Source organism: Glycine soja, chromosome 11 (genome assembly GCF_004193775.1).
Source record: "Glycine soja cultivar W05 chromosome 11, ASM419377v2, whole genome shotgun sequence".
Classification (NCBI taxonomy): domain Eukaryota; kingdom Viridiplantae; phylum Streptophyta; class Magnoliopsida; order Fabales; family Fabaceae; genus Glycine; species Glycine soja.
In genome coordinates this window covers 35989031-36011055 of record NC_041012.1, presented here as the reverse complement: position 1 = coordinate 36011055, position 22025 = coordinate 35989031, and the positions used below count along the sequence as shown (strand labels likewise).

Genomic DNA, 22025 nt, shown 5'->3' with positions numbered 1-22025 from the left:
AAAGAACTGGGAAAGGAAATCTAAACAAATCATTGCTAAGGATAGAGTGGTATTATTTAGCCTATGCATACATCTCTAAACTTGATGCAATTTACTGTTTCATCTCTGCAAAGAGATTTGGGAGATAGAATTAATAAATTAGGCTTTTCAACATGAGGAATCAGGGTTGAGTATCTTAGTAGATGTGGGTGAAAATTAGAATAATATTAAATAGACAAACACATTAACATTGCGTCAAGGGTAGTTAGGCATGCTAGGCCCCAACATATTTAAATTCTAAAGTCATTTTTGCAATCTTTTCTTGTCTTTTACTTTTTATTTCTTCCTTCCTTATCTCTTGCTTACAAGTTGGGTATACATCAACTCAAGTACAAACAAAATTCCTGTGGATTCGACACTCGGACTTTCAAGTAAACTTTACTACTTGAGATAATTTGATGTACTAGCCAATGAGTTAACAATGGTACCAAATGTAACTAATAACTTACAAGCAGGAAAGCATTATTTTAAATAGTCAATGATGCCAAAAAAGAAAAAAAGTACCTCCATGACATGGTAATGACCAGTAATGAGTGGTAATGGCTACTAAATGCATTCTTGATGATAGAATGCCTATATATAACACATGTATTTGGTCCCTAAGCTCATCCCTTCCAATTCATCTGATACACCATCTAGAGAGAGAGTGAGAGCTTGGAACTTAATTATTGTATTGATTTCAGAATCTGTATATTTTGTGGTAACTGTATTGAATATTGTCCAACAAATTGTTTATCAATGACCGAAGAATATGAACTTTCAACTTATGATCGCCACGAAAGATTATGTTAGGAGTTGGTGGAATTCAATGCGGAGATATTTCTGCATATGGGTCGGGTTTGACCCGCTAGAGGTTGAAGATGATGAATAATGTTTTGCTAAAGAAAAACAAAAAATCTTACGTTTTACGTTAACTAGGTGTTGAACCCATGACTATGGGGATGTTATAATATGTGCAAGCCACTAAATTTTTTTATATGTTGTTTTTCATATCTTATATCCTTATTTTGTTTACCTTTACAATTTATGGAATTTTGATTTATTTTATACATGAATATATTTTGGAAAATTTTATTCTATGCATGTATATATGAAATCAAATGCATAATATTATGTTTCAATTATAAAATTATATGAGAATCTTATTCATAATTATATTATATTTTGATCTTGAAATACATAATATGATTTATTCTCATACAACTAAGTTTTATGTCTAAGTGATCTTTATAATTTTGATTAATTATGGATTAGCCACAACATCTATATTTTGATTAAATTATATTTTAAGTTGTTTAAAGATCATATAAGGAATTAGACATAATATTGTGAATAATTGTACTTATATAATGAATTTTATCCCACAGGAATTTTTATTATATTTGTATAATTAATTGGGATAAAATGACATATTATTTTTCATGGTTTACCCACAGGCATCATGAGATATGTATAATTTGTCGATTTTATCATAAAGTAAATATTTGTGATAGAAATTAAATTATTTTTATGTTGTACACGTAAAACATGAATTTGAGTATGTAATTTGATTATTCTATCACAAGGTTTAATTGTTTCTTATTGAATTAAAAATTTAGCCCATAGGCAATTTTTATGTCACAAGATTCAATTTTCTGGTATGTTTACAATGGTAAAAGATACAATTAAGATTAGTATGCCTCAAATTTGACATAAGCCTTTGAATTTTGTAGCTTCTCAAATGTTAGTTTTTTTTTATATTCAATGTGATGTTCCCAAACTCAAAGGAGATAACTATAAGATATGGAAGGAGAGAATTCTTCTGCAATTGGGGTAGATGGTCATAGACTATGCTATAAGGAAAGACGAACCACCTGCAATCACTGATGAAAATAGCCCAGCTGATGTTGCGCTATATGAGTGGTGAAAGCGATCCAACCGGCTCAACGTGATGTTCATTAAGACTAAAATATCGACTGGAATATGTGGTTCTGTTGACCAGCATGAAAAGGTCTAAGACTTGCTTAAGGCCATTGATGATTAGTTCATCACTTCAGATAAGACTTTAGCAAACACCCTGATCATGAAGTTCTCCTCTCTTCGGCTCACCAGTGTGAAAGGTGTGCGTGAGTACATAATGAAAATACGAGATATTTCAGTTAACTTAAGAAACTGGAGGTTGATATGTCTAAGTCCTTCCTCATGCACTTCATTTTAAACACCCTTCTGCATGAATATGGACCGTTCAAGATTTCCTACAACACACATAAGGACAAATGGTCTATCAATGAATTAATGACCATGTGTGTTCAGGAAGAAGAAAGGCTTGTAATGGAGATGGGTGAGAGTACATTGCTGACAACTGCTTATGGGAAGAACAAAGTAACTAAGTCTCAAGCTAATAAAAAAGGGAATGATAAAATACCACCACAAGCTAATATTAAGAAGGTAACAAAGTGTTTCTTTTACGAGAAGAATGGACACATGAAGAAGAATTGCCCTGGATTCCAGAAATGGCTTGAGAAGAAAGTTAAATCAATCTTATTAGTATGTTATGAATCTAATATGATTAGTGTTAATATTAACACCCGGTGGATTCATTCTGGATCTATAATTCATATTGCAAATTCTTTACAGGATAGGCAAAACCTAAGGAAACCAGTGGGAAGTGAGCAAAGCATTTTATCAGGCAATAAGCTTGGCTCACCTGTGGAGGCCATTGAAACTTGCATTTTAACTTTAAGTAGTGACTTTATTTTAAAATTAGAAAGGACCTTTTATATACCAAGTTTTTCTCGAAACTTAATTTCTGTTTCTAGACTTGTACCTTTTGGATATTCCTTTAATTTTAAAGACACGTCATTTAAGTTATTTTATAATTCTGAATGTTTTGGGAATGACATTTTGTCTGATGGTCTTTATCTTCTTGGTTTACAAAATTATGCCACTTATAGTTCAATGCATGTTCAAACTGGTATTAAAAGGTGTAATATTAATGAGAATTCCTCTATGTTATGACATCGAAGATTAAGACATATCTTCATTGAGAGGATTAAAAGGTTAGTGAAAGATGAGGTACACAATACTCTAGATTTTGCTGACTTTAAGTCTTATATGGACTACATTAAGGGTAAGCAGACCAACATGTCTAAGAAATGTTCTAACAGGAGTTTAAACATATTAGAAATAATTAATATTGATATTTGTTGTCCAGATATGGATGCACATGGTCAGAAATATTTTATCATCTTTATAGATGATTATTCACAATATATGAATGTTTATTTGCTTTATAATAAAAATGAAGCATTGGATGCCTTCAAAGTCTTTAAGGCTCAGGTATATTTCTTACCAACATGTTAATTCTAGAATTGAGGTAGAATACCTTAAATAAGGCCTTAGTTTGGATTATGTGATTGAAAGAAATCTTGCAAAAGTTAATGGATACCGAAGAGTTGATTATTCTATAATATACTTGTGGTCGAAAAAAAATCTTGTAAAATTCAATGGTCAATTTTGCAAAAGAAGTCCTGTGATTTTTAATTTTTTAATTATCAAACTTATGGATTTATCAAAATGAATATATGATTATATAATAAGTTTTTCAACTTATTTTAATGAAATTTACAAAGAAGTTTAACGAAAATATTTTTTTAATTAATAATCAAAGTTATGTATAGAATATATTATAAGCTTGTAGAACTTGTAAGAACCCCCCCCCCCCCCCCTCCCAAATTTATCCTAAAATACTGAACAATAGTGAACTTGGCCATCAAAACTAACTTTTAAATCAAAATTAGGGCTTGCTAACTAGAGTGTGCATAAAATATCATGGTTTTTTTAAAGATTTTTTAATATTCAACCCAAACTGAAACCAGCTCAGTCATAAATCTAAATCATTTTGGCTTAAGTCATTAAATGATTTTTTTTACCATTTTTAAAATTAAAATTTTTAATATTTTAATTTATATATTTTTACTAGAAAAAATATTTTTTTTTCTTATTTATTTCCCAAATTTTAGTAGATATTTACAAATAATGGTAAAATATGTCTCATACTTGTTAATATATTTTTTGGGCTATGTTAGGTCAAATATTTTTAGGTCATATATGATTTTTTTAATTCACAAGTCATTTTAAAAGTAAAGTAAAAATATGTTAATTTTAACTTAAAACTCATTTTAAATTAAATTCTCTATTTTATTCTGACACAATAATTAGTTTATAACGAGAATGAGAAACAAAATAATAAGATATTTTGGATCACTATGACATTGACATTAAGTATTTATTAATTTATTAATAATTAAGTTTTATCAAGAAATTTGACTATAGTCGATTTAATAAGATGTTTTATTTCAATCATATTTTTCATCCACAATGTTTAAGATTAAGATATACACTTATTTTTTTTAAAAAAAATCATTTCAATGAACTTTTTTCTTAAAATTATTTTTTATTTTCTTTATTAAAAAATAAGGCTCTTAATTTTTCAAAGAGTTCTTCTTCTTCTTTTTCTATTTCAAACAGTTCTTTAAATGTTTACCTAACTTTTCAAGAAAATTAAAGAAAAGTTGAGACAAATACCGAACTTCTTAAAAAATAATTTATGTAAAATAAAAATAAAAATGTGTCCTTGCATGGACCCAATGCTATGTTATCTTATCCAAAGAAGCATCATGATGAATGGATGATGGATTTCCCTCGATGGTAACCCCAGTTTGCAACCATAACTTACAAAACACAAACCTCAAAAGTTTGCCCAAAACCTTATCTGACTTAACTTCCACACTGTCTGTCTCTTTCTCTCCATCTTTGTGTCACATGAAATTTGTTCTCTGAATTTTTATTTTTTTGACATCATTTCAATGGCAGCCATCATCCCCTGCCACTACTGTGCTTCCCTCAGTCCTAGATGGTTCACTTCCAACAACACACATTCTAGGCGTTTATCCTACCCACTTCGAGGACTCCGAGGTTTGAATGCTCGTTGCTCTTACCAACCACCCCATCATTCTGAATCTCCGAACAACCATGTAAGTCTCTTAGATATTTGATTTTTTTTTAACTTTAGATGCTCTTTGTTTCACATGAATGATGATTATGCTCATCTGGGATTGGAGATGTGGTGCCCCATTAGCAATTTTTTTATTTAACATTCTTCAGAATGAATTCAATTTGGAATTGCATTTTATTATTCTTTTGTTCATTTCATGTTTGAATACAATCAATTTGTTAAAAAAAATTAAATGAGAATAATAGAACTGAATTTCACAAGGGAAAAAGAGTGTAAGTTCTATACATCACTGTGGAAGATAAGCCTCAAATAAGGCATCGAGAGTGCGCTAATGGTAAGGGGTTTGAGTATTTTGAAAGGTTTAAACTTCTCTGGTGCTAATATATCTCAGAGAGTGGATGTTTGGGATTTGCATTTATCCCAAATTCACTAAGTTACTTGAGTCAAGTGTTTCAGCCTAGAGTTTAAAGCATTGTAAGCAAAATAATAGGCGTGCCAACAGCTGTACTACTAATGACTCACCGTGCTAGTGTGCTTAAAGCTTCAATTTACAGTTGTGCCTGTCAATGTTGAATAGTTAGGAATCATATGCTATGCTAAGTTTCTAAGTTGTTATCTGTATGTACTTCTATTTTTCTGTTCTTTTCAATTTAAACAAATAACAGTTTATGTACTTTATTTGTTTTCTCTTGACCTTGTGTTCTTATGTTTACAATGTGACTTTAGATTGCTGCACCAAAGCTTATTGAGTTATATTTTGGTGCAGAATGGGAGGTCATTTTCCTTGAAGCAGTGTGCAATATCTATTGCACTGGCGGTTGGGTTAATAACAGGAGTTCCTACATTGGAGGGTCCCACCATTGCCCAAGCAGCTACTCCTGCATTGTCTGATCTGTCTGTTTTGATTTCTGGACCTCCAATTAAGGATCCTGGGGCATTGTTGAGATATGCTCTTCCTATTGACAATAAGGCCATTAGAGAAGTGCAAAAACCACTTGAAGATATCACAGAGAGTCTCAAGATTGCTGGAGTCAAGGCACTTGACTCTGTGGAAAGAGTAAGACATAAGATTAAAGATTCTTGTCTATGCGGCTTGTGCATGGGATTTTATGTTTCATTTCCCTTAGGGATAAAAATTGATTTACTTTACATGGAATGTAGAATGTGAGGCAGGCGTCTCGAGCTCTGAAGCAAGGGAAGACTTTAATTGTATCTGGTTTAGCTGAATCAAAGAAAGAACATGGAGTTGAACTGCTTAACAAGCTGGAAGCTGGTATAGATGAGCTTGAACTGATAGTACAGGATAGGAATCGAGATGCAGTTGCACCAAAACAGAAAGAGCTTCTTCAATATGTTGGAGGGTAAGTATCTCAATTACTAAATCACTTACATAAACCACACAAAGACCTAATCCTTCCATACATGTGCTCAATAAGAAATAGGATGCTTTTTCATCTTCCTTGGAGGAAATGAAAGACGGATTTGTGGGTTCCTTAAGTGTTTTCACTTTTCAATGTGTCATGTATTTCTCTATAAGTGTCTGTTTTATATGCCGGTCATTGAGAATCTGAGACTCTGGCTATAATTAGGAATTAAAAAGAATGCGTAGGTGTGCTATGACAATATACAGCACTTCATGTTCCTTAATCTGACAATAGGAACTGCCAGAAATAAGGGCTAGTTGCTTCAGTGATACAAGTAGGCTTCAGCTTAAATCTATGGGGCAAAGCAATTTAACCTTGACCATACATCAATGTAGTCAGAGCACTGCACTATTGGTACAACCAGTAGATCACCACTTGTCCAGGTTAGTTTAACCAAACAGTGCCTCAAATTCAAATGTCTGACTAATTGTGCTGCAAGGGGTCATGTTTAGTTAGTCAGGTAGTCATTGAAAAGCATTCATTTGGACAACCTGATATTGCACTATGAAGCATGAACTCCGACACCGACACCGACATCGCAGCACTGCTAAATTCTAAAATGTAAGACACAGGGACATGGCATATATATATATATATATATATATATATATATATATAAGCATCAAAAAATTATATTAAGTAGCACCATTATCATTCAAAAGAAAATTTCACAAGACAAAAACTTAAAAAATAATCTAAAAATAAACTTGTTAATATATTTAATAAAGAGTCTCACCTAAAAAAGTATCAAGATAAATCATCATAATTGAAAAGATAAATAAAAAATTGTTAATCCTAATCGATCTAAGTTCTTCCTCTTCCTTCTTGATCATCATCATTGAAAAATATAATTTCTAATTCTAGTTCATCAAGGGATAAATTAGCAACTTCAAGAATTTCATTCTTATCAAGTGATCCAAACTCATCTCCTGCAATTTCCCACATTTTAGTTTCTTCTTGATGATATTGTGGGAAATTTTTTGAAAGAAGACGAAGATTACTATAAACAAATACTAGATCCTCTGCCCGATGAGATGTCATCTTGTTTCTTTTTATTGAATGAATGAAAGAGTAAGTACTCCAGTTTCTTTCACAACATGATGATTGATAACGATTGTCAAATCGTTCAAAAACAAATAAAATTAGGAAATTCTGTAGCACAAGATTAACTTAGGTCGAATTCAGAAATATGATTCAATATGATTCCTACATTCATTCACTTATAAATAGAAAGGGAGAGTTTTATCGAATAGTTTGTGAGCGGTTATAAAAGAATACAAAAATACAGGAACAGAGTTGAAGAAACAACACTGAACAAGAATAGAACATATTTCAAGTTTAAAAGCATCAATCCAATTCACCAAACCAATGTAAATAAAATTATCATAGTTACTACGAATGATGTTTGGTGTGAAAGTTCACTCAAATGCATTATAGAAAGTTTAATCGAATCAAATCTCTAAATTGTTTGAAATCGCAAATTAGAATGGACAATCATCCAAACAGTCTGTGATTAATTTTCAAATTAGGAAATGAATCCATAACCTAATCCATTTTCAACCTTAAACATAATCACAATCATGAAAAACAAAAATAGGATTGAAGAGAATGAAGAACATTCACAAAGTAGGAAAACCAAACCAGGACTCAAATTCAATTTTGCTTGCAGTGGATCCTTGAATTGATTAATTGTTTAGCCCTCCATGATCATCACCAATGGAGAAACCACGAAATTTGTGTAAGAAAATGGTGGAATAGAAGTGAAAATATGAAGAAGAATAAAGAACAATTGAGAGAAAAAGAGATAAGAGAAAGCTTGCACAACAAGTTTTGTACAAAACGAAGTTCTAGTGAAGTTTTTCTCCCAATGAAGTTCAGTCACTAACTAACTAACACCAATATATAGTGTTAGTAACTAACTACCTAACTAACTAACTACCTAACAAAACTAATTACACAAACCAAAAGTCCAAACTCGCTGTCCAATTATTCAAGTGTAGAGGTTCTGACTTCCAAGCTTAATTTGACCCTCGAGGTGACAGAATTGGCCAAAGCTTAGTTGTAACAAAATTGAAAAGCTTTTTCTTATCTTTCCAGGGACTACTTATAGGTTCCATTTGGAGTTCTGTAGTGTCCTCTAGGCCCTGCACAAGGCAGATAGGTCAAGTAAGCACAAAATCTGAAATTTAACTACAATTCTCAATTAAGCTCATTCATTTGCCTAAGACCAAAACTGAGTTAAGGTGAGAAATATAAGAGTCAAGGAGATGTCAATTGAGTTAAGAAGAATAGAAAAATATTAAACTACAAATGTTCAATCAATGATGAACTAGGTTGTCCTCGTAACGTAAGAGCAATCTTTTGAAGTGTTGGTGCATGAGCACCATGAACTAGCCACCAAGACTTTGCCTCCATTAGACCTCTAACCCTTAAAGGGTCAATATCATCAAAGTCTTCTCTTTCACCAGAAAAGTTTGCAAACTCTACATTCACTTGCTTCTTTCATTATGATCATCAAAATACCTTTTAAAGCATTTCAATCTTTCATGACTAATTCTCCATCTTAGTGTGGAGGAATTCTATTTGAATCTTCACTTAGTCATCATGACTATAATATCTATAATATAAAAATGTTTATAACATATAGAAACATATGGAAAAAATAGACTTTATAAATGAAAGAATATAATGTATCACCTTGGGTTTAAAGAATGAGCTAAACAATGAAGAAGTGAGTTACTCTTAGTCCAACAGTCCATTAATATTTCATGTACTACCTTATAAAAGGTAGATTCTTCACCTTCTCCCTTTCTTTCATGTCAATATATGACCTTCTTCACATTTTCAATCATTGAGTCCCACATTTCATACACCAAATGAAGACAAGCTGCATCCGTATCTATTTTTCTAAGAACATCTTAGATAGGAGTAGTGAAAGAAAATATATAATCAACCTTGTCCCACCAAATGTCATCCAACAATGTCTCTTTCACAAATTTTGCCTTGTTAATATCATCTGCCTTATAAGAAGACCACTGCTCACTAATAACCATCTCTTGAAGTCCTTTTTTCAAATGTTTAAACCTCTTTAGCATCACTATGGTGGAAGCAAATCTTGTGGGAGCAAGAGCTAGCAACTTCAATGTGTTGAATGAATTGAACATTGATAATCTCATAGAATGATCCAAGATAAAATTTCTAACATACATGGCGTCGTCAACAATCTGTGTGATCCAACAACATTCTTCATAAACCTCATTATTTTTTTTGTGTTCTTGGCTGCACATATATTTTTTAATGCAAGATTTAAGGTGTGCACAACACAAGGAGTCCAATAAATGGAAGGAAACTCAGCCTCTATGATCAAACTTGCTGCCTTACCTACATGTGCATCATCAGTTACAATTTGTACTACATTCAAGTGACCAACCTCCATAATTACATCCCTCTTTTGTTCAGCTATGAAATCCCTATCTTTTGCCTCATCAGAACAATCTAATCCCTATCTTTTGCCTCATCAGAACAATCTAACGCCTTTAAAAACATTGGTCCATTCTCTATCACAACCGTGAAATTGATAAGAAGTCTTCTCTGAGGATCACTCCACCCATCACTTACAATGCTTACACATTTTTCTTTCCATGTATTTTTTATTGGTTGTAATAGGTTCTCTACATGTCTTCTTTCATTTGCAAGTAAGGTTCTCAACTTATTGTAACCTGGAGGTTGATACCCAGATATACAATTATCGTTGGCAGCAAAAGAGAACGTCTTCCTATAGTGAGGATTCCTTGGTAAATGAAATGGTAGTCCTGAAGAATAAAACATTCTGACAATTTCATAATCAAGGGTCTCTCTAGCTTGCATATTAAAAGAACCTTCAAGAGTCTTTCTCGTTTTTGGATTAGCATTGGTTGTCTCTTGGTTAGACATCGGAGGTAAAGAGACAAATTTTTTCTTTGACCTCTCTATTCTTAATCTCTATTCTTAACGTAGCCTCATTATCCATCTTTGTAAGTTTCCCAAGCCTTGAAGGAGTTATCTTCTAACAACTTCTAATTCCTTTTCCTATAATTTTTGAAAAGTATACTCTTACTCTAGTGTAAGACCCATTAAAAACGGTCACAAAAATTGCATCTAACTTCAAAATTTCCACCACCTCCACTTAGACTTTTAATCTTTGAAACATATTATTTAACTTGATTAGAAGTACTCATCTCTACAATTAATCAATATAATAAAAATAAAAAATAAGAACACAATGACCAATTTTTTTAAAAAAAACTATGAATGGTTAACTATTATATTTAAAAACTATTATCAAAATAGGATATAAAATTAAAAATCAGAAAGTATTAAATGTATTAGTAGGTAAGAAAGTAAAGAAAAAAATATTAAACTAAAAATTCTTATGAGCCTACGAAAGATGAAGAAAAATTTATAAAAATTGGAAAGTAAAGAAAAGGTTTCAAAGGTGCAAATCTTACAAAGTTACAATGCATCCAGTCAGAACCAAAACAGTACGTCAGAGGTCAACAACCACAAACAGCGAGTCAGAGTAAACGCTACGAAGGTCATAAGCTAAACAAACAGCGGCAACAACAAACTCAAACCAGTAATGAATAGACTTGAACGAGGGAACTAGTGAAGACGTACATGAATGAAGGAGTGGCACGACTGACATGAAGAGGAAATGTTGTTATTCTAATTTGATTTAATCTAAATTCTAATTTGTTATTATAATTTAAAATATAATATTTTATCTTTAAGATTAAAAAAAAAAAAAGGAAGCATAAATGATGTGAAGAGGAAGTGTGAAGAGGAAATAATAAAATGTCTAATCTATTATTATAATTTAAAATATAATCTTTTATCTTTTAAGATTTAAAAAAATATGATTTTGAAAAAAAAAAAAATAACAAAAGCTGTGTCATGTCTCTTGGCTTCCCGTGTTCAGAATTGTGTCAAAGGTTACAATAAAAAAAAGCTGGACACAGCGAATGCGTGTCCGGCACGTGTCCGTGTCGTCGGGCGTGTCAGAAACGGGACACCGTTGTTTGGGGCCGTGTTGGTGCTTCACAGATATTGCATAAGAGATTTGCAACCAGTAGATCCCTCTAGACTGATTTGGTTGTAAAACCTGCCATGTTTGGTCTGATTTGACTGAGCTGAATCCAAACTCAGTTCAGTTAATGAACAGACTTTCCTCGGCCTCTGGTAAACTGGTTCTATCAGATGTTGGCAAACACTGATCCTCCTTCTAACAATAGAAAATTGAGGAGGACTTAGAAAATTAATCTTCTTGAGAAAGACTTTTCTCATATAGAACCTTTCATTGACTGCAGCTGAGATGTTCCTGGGGCATTGCATTTCTGCAGTGTTGAAGAAGACATGGTTGATGGCTTCCCATTTGAAGTACCTGAGGAATACCAAAATATGCCTTTATTGAAGGGGAGAGCAGCAGTGGATATGAAGGTCAAGGTTAAAGACAATCCAAACCTGGATGAATGTGTTTTCCACATCGTTCTTGATGGTTATAATGCCCCTGTAACTGCTGGAAATTTTGTTGATTTGGTAGAAAGGCACTTCTATGATGGCATGGAAATCCAAAGAGGTAATAAATCTGGTCTTTATAGGACATGCATTTTTGCTTTTGATTTCCCTTTTAGCTATAGCTGGTTTGGTAAATAATGTTTAGAGTTTAGACCTTCTCTAGCAATTTTTTTTAACATAGATACTAGGTATGCTAGTTTCACTCATTGCACTTAGCCAAAAATGCAGGAAATGACAGGGAAGGATCAAGGATGTATACATTTATATTATTAACCCTTAATGAGGATGAGTTAACAGTATTTTATCTTATTCAATGGAAGCTGAACGATCCTTTACCATTATTGACATCTGTAGTTTTTTATGTGGATATCCAAAATGGGCTTCTCTGTACTGCTTTCCTCTTTAGTAACACTTTCACCAAGATAGTTTTAAATTTTATTTTTTGAATTTTTTATATTTTGTGCAGCGGATGGGTTTGTTGTCCAAACTGGTGATCCTGAAGGACCTGCTGAGGGTTTTATTGATCCAAGTACAGAGAAAATCAGGACAATACCATTAGAAATTACGGTGAATGGAGAAAAGGCACCTGTTTATGGATCAACTTTAGAGGTAATCTTCATCTGCTTATTACTCTTGGGGCATGTTATATATTTGCACATTTGCATTTGTATAATGTGTTAGCAAGTCGATGCTGGAGTGAGCTAAGCTTGTGTGAGTCAGAAAATTGTAACAAAGAAGCGACATTTGAATTAAGAAAAAAGAATGTATCAACTTTATGCATTAACAGGAAATTGCATTACAAAAGAAAATACAAGTACAGAAAAAAGAGACAGCTAAGATACCATCCTTAACAAATGCAACATAATAAGGCTATGCAACTGGAAAAGAAAATATCAATACAATGAGTGAGTCTTGGAAATATGAGCATTTGATTGAAAAAATATATCATGAAAAGCACATTGCCCTAAAGCCTCTCTCCCCATAGTCCTTTCAAAGACCAAGAAACTGGTCGATAGAAACTGTCTCAAGCCAAGAGGACACACCTAGTGTCACAAAAAATTCCAAACAACCTATTCCAAATGTAATTGGCTGCTGTACAATGTAAGAATAGCTTAGCATCTATTTCGGAGCATGAATCACACGTGCTGCACATATCATTAGAGAAATCTTTATAGGGGTCCATGAATCTACAGCGTATTATTGTTCTTTCTTTATTTCTTTTTGGTACTACCATTCATATTGATGACTAAAGCTAAGTTATAGGACTTCCAAGTTCCAAATGGTATATCAAGGAGGAGTTTATGATCCACTATTTGTTGAGTTTAGGCTGGCATAGAGCCTTGACTTTATCAAGGGTGAAAGAGAAAGATAAAAAAAAAAAAGTGATGGTGTATGGTTTATCTAATTACTTAATGTGAGGAAAAACAGAAAACATAAATATTGATGACTAAAGCTAAGTTATAGGACTTCCAAGTTCCAAATGGTATATCAAGGAGGAGTTTATGATCCACTATTTGTTGAGTTTAGGCTGGCATAGAGCCTTGACTTTATCAAGGGTGAAAGAGAAAGATAAAAAAAAAAAAGTGATGGTGTATGGTTTATCTAATTACTTAATGTGAGGAAAAACAGAAAACATAAATATTGATGACTAAAGCTAAGTTATAGGACTTCCAAGTTCCAAATGGTATATCAAGGAGGAGTTTATGATCCACTATTTGTTGAGTTTAGGCTGGCATAGAGCCTTGACTTTATCAAGGGTGAAAGAGAAAGATAAAAACTTCGTACCCCATTGCCCAGAGGCTCTTCGCTATGCGAAGGTATGGGGGAGGGATATTGTACGCAGCCTTACCCTTGCATATGCAAAGAGACTGTTTCCGGATTCGAACCCATGACCAACAAGTCACCAAGGCACAACTTTACCGCTGCTCCAGGGCTCGCCCTCGGTGAAAGAGAAAGATAAAAAAAAAAAAAGTGATGGTGTATGGTTTATCTAATTACTTAATGTGAGGAAAAACAGAAAACATAAATAAGAAGAGTTTTTTCCTAGAACTGATGTGGGAAAATCAAGTGACATTCTTGTCTGTTCAAAGTAAGTTCAGTTTTATGCAATCCTTTTCACACCTATTGAGGCCTGTACCGCAAACCTCATTTTATGTTCAGAAGAAACTAATGTTCTTTTACTAGTATTAGTTTCTGGCATGAAGTTTCACTTTGATGTATTTTATGTTTTCAAACCTGTTCCTCTTATCTTCTCAAGGTGGAAAAACTTTCTCATTTGTTGGCAATAATCTGTTGGACAGGAGCTTGGTCTATACAAGGCTCAAACAAAGCTTCCCTTTAATGCTTTCGGTACAATGGCAATGGCAAGAGATGTGAGGAGAATCTATTCTTTGACATTGCTGTTCTTTAAGCATGCTAATCTTTTTTTTCTTGCTTCTATTTACTCCTTTTATGTTGTTTGAATAGGAATTTGAGGACAACTCTGCCTCCAGCCAGATATTTTGGCTATTGAAAGAAAGTGAGCTAACTCCCAGTAATGCCAATATATTGGATGGTCGATATGCAGTCTTTGGCTATGTAACAGAAAATGAGGATTACTTGGCAGACCTCAAAGTTGGTGATGTCATAGAATCCATTAAAGTAGTTTCTGGGCTGGATAATTTGGTAAATCCAACCTACAAAATTGCTGGCTAGTTCTGTGTTTTTGCTATCAAATACCGCATGAGTGTTTATTGGCACTTGCTTCAAGGCTATTCAGGAATGCTGGCTATTACATTGCAAAGTTCACTCCCCCTAGTTTGTTTCCATTGCTATTGGAAAAGCCATTATTCATTTTACTAGAACCTAGCATTCAGTTAAACAGCTTGAGATTTTATTCTGTTTTAAGACTATTCACCACCCCGGCTTGTAACTTTCATTCTACCAATTCATGAATAAAATTATGATTGTTCAGTGAGGAAATTGTAGGTCATACTCATACAGTTTCTGACATTCATGTACTGGAGTTATTCTTATCTGAAGAGAGAATTATTTTAATTTTGCCTTAGAGCACAAACTCCAACATTAAAGGAACAACACTCAAGTTAGCACAAGACCAAAAGCCTTGTGACGGTTATTTTAGCTAGTAATGTGACACAAATATACATATATAGAAATTCACCTAATTCTTTGGGCACTAGCATATGCAATTCAATGGTTTTCCGGAATGGTTCTTTGTCCGAGTTTTTATGTAGTATTTTCTTTCTCTAATCACCTCTGAAATATTAATAAACCATTTTTTCTATGCAAAAAAAAAAAGTGAAAAATATTCTTCCACACTTTTAATGGGAAATTGCCTGAAGGATTGAAGATAACATCGTGGGATTACATTATTGTACTTATACCTAAAACAAATAAACGATCCAGCAGTTAAAAAAGAGCTTTGATTATCTCAGAAATTTATAAGGGAATTTGTGTGAAGTTATTTTAGTTTCAGCATTGCTAATTGGAGGGGTAAAGACACAGAGACCATCACTCTTTTATGTTTAATGGAATTCCAGAGGGGTGTAATTACACTAGTTTGTGATAAAATAGCTGCAGTTGAGCATATAAGATTAAGAATCATTAAAAAGTTGCTCAACCAAAGAGTAAATTTGCTTACATAACTAAATGGTAAAATGGTAAAAGTTGGAAAAGTTTAGGTGACCTTTTAATAGCCCGCGTCTAAATTTTTATATACGATAATAAAGATTCAGCTCTCATCTTTAACTGGTATTTATATGCATGCATATTAAAGATTCTCTTTCACAATTTCTAACAAGAAAAAAATATCTAAAGAGAACAAAGCATCTTTCTTTGGTGGTGGATATTGCATCATCCAAATATTCCGAGTTTCACACCATGTGAGCATGTGAAAGTCATTGATTTCCCTATAGTATACCAATCTTATAGCATGTCTGCAATTACCTTCCTCGTCTCCAACATCATATGTGGCTGAGGAAGTTTGGTGGAGATTCTCTCTGCTTATATTTATGTAATTATGTCATTTTCCACACCTGTGGTTGTGAGCTTCGACCAGGGAAAGAATCTTTTGACCAGAAGTTGCTTCCAAAAGTTGAAGTCAACCATATATGCAGCTGAAGCACGGCCTAGTGTGATGCAGAACTGATTCAAAAATGGTTCCATGATCTAATTCTGTTTATGTAGCTGGTATCTTATCATATGAAGTTTCTTCTGAAGTTGTAACCCAAAAGAAGGTATAGGGAACTTCTCTAATCTAAAGTTATCTTTATTTGCAAGTTAATAAAGTAAAATGGAAGATATCATTTACAGATCAGAAACAGTCGGAGAACACCAAAGAATCTCTAACAGAAGATCGTTTATACATAGCAGAGTTAAAAGCAAAGTGGCCCCTAATAATGAACCTTTTAGATGACAAAAGTGATGGATAATTTGAAGCAGAGATTTGATTTGAGAACATGGCTTGTTTTGGATGATGTTTGGAATGAACATTGGGTCAACTGGTTAATTTCATAGAAGAAACCTTTTCAATCTGAGCTTTGATGGTTAGTATTTGCAAACATCTGGAACTTTTTTTTTTTTTTTTGAAGGGAATTTGATATTCTCACAAAGATTTTCACATTTAAAATATCATGCAAGATTGAACCATTTAACAATTAATTACATGGGTTAGCATTAATCTTTTTGTTTCTAGTGATGTTATGAACTCTTGTCCTTAATAGGTTCCTTTCAACATAATTCTATTGGTTCAAAAGGACATAATTAACCACAAAATCATATATTATGAGGATATACAGCAACATAGTCTCAAAATGTTACTTGTCTTGTTCTGATCCTTTATAGTGTGTTTGATAGAGAAGAAATAAAGTGAAAATGAAGAAAAAAAATTAAAAAATTAGTGAGTCTCATACTTTTATCACACTACTTTAGTTCAAATATTTATTCTCAATTCCATTCCACTCTACCAACCACACCATTAAAGTTTTTGACCGTAGAAATAAACTTGATAACAAGTAGATAACTTCAATATACTTGTCATCAAGTTTACTATTTTAAGTGTCAAATGTATAAACAAAAGCTTTCCTCAATCTACAACATATAACATCATTTAATGGCCAAATTGTATATTTATTCCACATATTATATAGGTCATGTCTTTCTGCACACGAGCAAATCTTCCCAAAACTGATCACTTGTAGGCTTCATAGGACATCAAATGACCCATCAGGACTTTGATATTAGTGTCCGAACAATCCATGCTACTACTGTCAAGTGTACAACTTACATAGAAATATCATAAAAATGGGTGCAATGAGGAGAGAGCACAATTAGCTTTACAAAAAATTATAGCCCAACAAAGTATCAAGTAATTGCAGAGCTCTTCATTAACTGTTGCTTTCACACTTTTTGTGTATGCATTTCATCCTGGAGTCTTCCTTCCCTATTCCTTCAATCAAATAAAATACAAACTGATTTCCAGAACCTGTATATCATCCCTCCATAATCAATTTCCTTGACAGTGAAAAATCTTTCAAGGTCCTCGATAACTGCGAAAACATAAACAACCCTGAGGCTGATCATGAGGGATCATACCTCCACCCTTTGAAGTGTCAATAGCTTCCAACATGGTCACCACTTCATCCATCTCTGGCCTCTTGTCAGGATTCGCATCCCAACATCTTTTCATCACATTGGCCAGAGCGCTAGGACAACATCGCGGAATCTCTGGCCTCAAATTCTGCAGTTCCATAAAGAATCTAGTTACAATAAAAAGCAACGAGTAGAGATGTATAAACAGTAGATACCATTTGCAAATAAACTAACAATTGTACAGGTTGATGTTTCCCAATAAATAGTTAGTTTATCCTCGCAAAGCCACTTAATACATTTTACATACCTGTCGTACGACAGCTGATGTCACTTCTGAGAAGCTAAGGTCAGGATATGGCATGTCACAGCAGTATATCTCCCATAAGCATATTCCGAAACTGTACACATCACACTTTCTATTGTATGGATTGCCATTTAGAACCTGCCCAATTTCACCAGGTAAGTTTCATTTACCAATATTAGTGAGTAGTGACATGCTGAAGTTCTAGATCTCAGTAATTGTAAATGGGACTGAGGTAAAGATTTCTTCCAGTAATTATGTACCAAAACCAACATGGATATATACATAATTGTTGGGTGAACTATAAAACAAAAGGAATTCCTGATAAAAGTAAGGACAATGATGGAACAATTCAATGTCCTTATCTTTCCAACATGGTTAATATTTTAATCAAGATTTCTTCCTGTTTAAGACCAAAATATTCATCCCAATTCTTTCACAATTAGTTAGACAATAGAGCCGGTCACAAGTAACAAATCCTAGCCCAGCAGTTTCAAAATTTTATGAGGCAAGGACCAGACATTAAGGGCGTTTGAAACAAACCCCAAACGAACAATGCACAGGAGAGAGAATTTTTCAAAGGAATTGAAGCATATACCTCAGGAGCCATGTAACCAAGGGTTCCAGTTTCACCTGTCATGTCATGAGGATTGGAGGCCTCAATACGAGCTACTCCAAAATCAGCTATTTTCAAGGTTCGTGTCTTGTCCAGAAGCATATTTTCTGTTTTAACATCTCTGTGGACAATCTTCTTTGTGTGAAGATAGCTCAACCTATAAAGTAAATAATAAAAAGTACTCAGGCTTAGAAAGAAAGATTACTACTTAAACTTATATGAGACAGATTAGGCATAAAGATTGGACCCTCTTGCAAGGTCAAGAGCCAGTTGAACAACCACTTTAAAAGCCAGCTTCCTTCTTCGATTTTTAATGAGATAAGACTTCAGCGCACCCCCAGGACAATATTCAACAACAACACAACAAACGTTACTCGGCATGCCTATATGACCATTTTCCGTTTGTATCTGTAGCTCTGATGTTCCCATTGTTGCCCCAATAAACTGCAAAACGGATTTGACAGTAAGAGTGAATAAGAAAATTCTCACATAAATGATTGAAAACTATGATGCAAATTTAATGTATTACTTATGGGGGATCCTTAAGACCGGACCATACTCCTGATTTGCACACTTGCAAAGGTATTTCCCCCCAGTGTGACTCTTAATGTGGCTCACACCCACCCAACTGCCACTCAATCCTCTTCTCATCCCCAAAAATAACAGAGAAAACAGCACAATAGAAAATAAACTTTAACAAAAATTCATTTGACATAAATGAGACCAGAATCAAGCCATCACAATCATACTATGAAAAGAAAACAATCTGAGGTTCGGGCAATATTTCCACCTGGAATGCATTCCAAAATTTGCCTAAAGGAATGCATTAAATCTCACAATCTTCTTTGTCATCTATCTTTCCCCTTTCCTTATTTTTGTTTATTTACTTTCCATTCTTATATGATTTGATTAATAGTGGAAAATGATAGCACGTTAGAAACCTGTTGTAGTAAGCTATCAGATTGTTCCACAACACAAGAAAAAGGAGAAACATGGAATGATCATACACATACCCCAATGCCAGAAGCTCATTGCTTCACGAAGGTACGGGGGAGGGTAATTGTATGAAGCCTTCCCCTTCGCAAAGAGGTTGTTTTCGAATTCGAGCCCATGACCAACTGGTCACCAAGGCGCAACTTTACCATTGCACCAGGGCTTGCCCTCAAAGGAAAAACATGGATAACACAAAGAAACTAATGAAGGCCCAAATATTACCTTGGTTACATTAGGATGTTCAAGCTTGTGCCAAACAGCAACTTCCTGTGTAAAAGCCGCTCTCAAAGAAGCTATTTCAGCATCTGACCGATGGCCTTCTTCCCCCCAGTCAAGGAGCTTAACTGAGAAAAACAAAATCAAAGATTAATTACATGTTATGAAAGCAAAAGGAGAGCATGGCATTCACAAGTAACTTTAAACTGTTCATTCATTAAATTTCAGTATAAAGCTGCAGGGTTAACAAGTTTAGCATCCAGGAATTGTTAAGGTAATAAAGGTCTGCATATAACATCATGAAAATCATAACACCTAAAAAAGGAACTCTCAAGAGAAGAGTTCCTGTGGCTAATTCCCAGTAGAATATTTGATGAGTGAGAAATGTATGTGGCAACATAAACCACTCATTACCAGCCAACAATTTCATTTATTATTATTTTTTTAATTCTTATACCCATCCCATGGTAGTAAAATCAGGGGCACAACAGTAATAACCAAGAACACATTAAAGTTCAAAAAAGAAAAGAACATTAAAGTTCATGCACATAACTGTCAAGTCAACTGAATCTTGTGAATTCTAGAGAAAACAAAAAAGGAACTAAAAAGAAAAGAAGCAAGGGTACTCAATCTTGTGAATCACGGATTCTGCAAATCTTGATTTACAAAGTTCCAATGCATGGCAGTTGCGGCTAACCAAACAACATCAACTTAGATGCCTTCTCAAAGAACTCAGGGAAACAAGGACTCATGTCCAAGCAGAAATTGTTGCTTGATTGTAAAGGTACAAGCACAACGAAATCACATGCAGAAACAGGCAAAACAAAACTTAAGCAGTGGATCTGCTGACCAAATAAGACATCATTTACATCCAACTCTTTAGCTATGAAATGAAACCTTGGCATTCACATAAAAGAAGGCCGAACAACCCATCAACCTACAGTTTTGGAAGCATGTGCACATTATGCAACATTCTAAGTTGAAAGGACCAACTACATGAACTTCTCCAAGTAAACAAATCTTCCCCCCTTGCACATGTATGTGGTGTCAAACAAACAGGTGTAATAAATGGAGGGAAAAACAAACTATGCATGTTTTTTTTTGTTTTCTTGAAACAAATAGTTGCATATATGAGAACAAACAGACACACATCAAATGAAAACTCAACTTTTCAACTGTGAGAGCAAAGCAAGAGAGTGTAGTGTAGTGGAGTATACCTGCAACATCTTGGCCATCATAAATTCCACGATGGACAGTGCCAAAAGTGCCACGAGCAATGACAGTCTTGATGACAAGCTTGGAGGGGTCAATCTCCCATTCTTGTCTGCTTCTTGTGGACCTTCCTTCAACCTCTTCTTCCTCCTTCTCCTTGTTCTTCTCCATAGTCCATGCTCTACTCAGATGCCTCTGAAGCTGCTCATCCAAGCTCTTCAGATCTATCTGATCCGCTCTCACATACCCCCCACTCTCACTCTTCTTCATCTCTCTCTCTCTCACCTCTTCTCTTCAAAACACAAAAAATTCACCACACCCCACTATGGACTTTGAAAGCTCAAGTCACTTGGAATCATCAAAAGACGCTAACTTTTGTAGCAAGTTCTGGTTTTGAGCAAATTTTCCTTGGTGGGTCTCTTGTGTCTCTCTTCTTCTACTACTACTATGTTTTTGCTGCCACTGCAGGTGCTGCTGCTGCTGCTGCTGCTGCTTGTGGTGATGTTGAGGTCATAAATATAATACTCTCTCTCTCTCAATCATCCATGTGGGCACATGGATTTTGCCTGAACACGACGTGTGTTTTCTGACCCACTTTAGTCTCCTTCTAATTAACAAGCCCTTCAACTTCTAATTTATTGAAACCAAAGATCTCTCTTTCTGTGTGTGTCTGTGACTCTGCCTTGTTTAGTTGTTTGTTTGTTTGGTGTGTTTTTGTTTTTTGTCTTTTTCTTTTTCTATAATTTTCATTCATGGCATTCACGGTTATTGTACTACCTTTACATCTCGCCATCCCTTTCAAACAAGTTGTTTGGCTTCATCAATGGATGATCATGAAAACGGTTAAGGGGAGTCACTTGTCACAAAGGCAAATGTGTGTAACTTGTAATAACCATCATTGATTTTTGGTATATTTGATATATGTTGATCCATAATCAGAGACAAATATTTTAAAATATTATAATTTATTTAAAATATTAATTTTTTTTCATTATATACATAGATCTTGAAATTAAACTTTTTAATCACATAATTAGAAAGAATATAGCTATCTCCCTACTATATCATGTCATTATAGTTGTAATC

The 22025-nt window shown here is 33.9% G+C and overlaps 2 protein-coding genes and 1 long non-coding RNA gene across 3 annotated transcripts; 2 read left to right on the top strand and 1 right to left on the bottom strand.

Moving 5' to 3' along the window:
• Positions 1 to 4709: 4709 nt before the first annotated feature.
• Positions 4710 to 15058, top strand: LOC114376658 (peptidyl-prolyl cis-trans isomerase CYP38, chloroplastic-like). The gene is made up of 7 exons (XM_028334866.1): positions 4710 to 5054; positions 5802 to 6092; positions 6197 to 6396; positions 11838 to 12073; positions 12479 to 12621; positions 14313 to 14384; positions 14479 to 15058. The coding sequence occupies exons 1-7, from the start codon at positions 4887 to 4889 to the stop codon at positions 14704 to 14706; spliced, it is 1338 nt and encodes a 445-aa protein (XP_028190667.1). The 5' UTR covers positions 4710 to 4886; the 3' UTR covers positions 14707 to 15058.
• A 756-nt stretch (positions 15059 to 15814) lies between these two features.
• LOC114377051 lies at positions 15815 to 16698 on the top strand. The gene is made up of 2 exons (XR_003659036.1): positions 15815 to 16247; positions 16324 to 16698. It is a non-coding gene; the product is annotated as an uncharacterized LOC114377051 (long non-coding RNA).
• Positions 16699 to 17118: 420 nt separating this feature from the next.
• LOC114377050 (serine/threonine-protein kinase STY13-like) lies at positions 17119 to 21799 on the bottom strand. The gene is made up of 6 exons (XM_028335427.1): positions 20945 to 21799; positions 19734 to 19855; positions 18766 to 18962; positions 18501 to 18675; positions 17909 to 18043; positions 17119 to 17749 (listed from the first exon to the last, which is right to left on the bottom strand). Exons 1-6 carry the CDS (start codon positions 21207 to 21209, stop codon positions 17543 to 17545), a joined length of 1101 nt encoding a protein of 366 aa, XP_028191228.1. The 5' UTR covers positions 21210 to 21799; the 3' UTR covers positions 17119 to 17542.
• Between the last annotated feature and the right edge of the window lie 226 nt (positions 21800 to 22025).

What these genes read in the sequence shown, in the direction of transcription:
- LOC114376658 (XM_028334866.1), top strand. Translation starts at nt 4,887, where the DNA reads ATGGCAGCCATCATCCCCTGCCACTACTGTGCTTCCCTCAGTCCTAGA. An exon ending in TGGCATGGAAATCCAAAGAG is followed by an intron (nt 12,074 to 12,478) that starts GTAATAAATCTG and finishes TATTTTGTGCAG; the next exon opens with CGGATGGGTTTGTTGTCCAA. An exon ending in TTTATGGATCAACTTTAGAG is followed by an intron (nt 12,622 to 14,312) that starts GTAATCTTCATC and finishes TCTGTTGGACAG; the next exon opens with GAGCTTGGTCTATACAAGGC.
- LOC114377050 (XM_028335427.1), bottom strand. Translation starts at nt 21,209, where the DNA reads ATGAAGAAGAGTGAGAGTGGGGGGTATGTGAGAGCGGATCAGATAGAT. An exon ending in TGATGGCCAAGATGTTGCAG is followed by an intron (nt 19,856 to 20,944) that starts GTATACTCCACT and finishes TGTTTTTCTCAG; the next exon opens with TTAAGCTCCTTGACTGGGGG. An exon ending in AACATCCTAATGTAACCAAG is followed by an intron (nt 18,963 to 19,733) that starts GTAATATTTGGG and finishes TCCGTTTTGCAG; the next exon opens with TTTATTGGGGCAACAATGGG.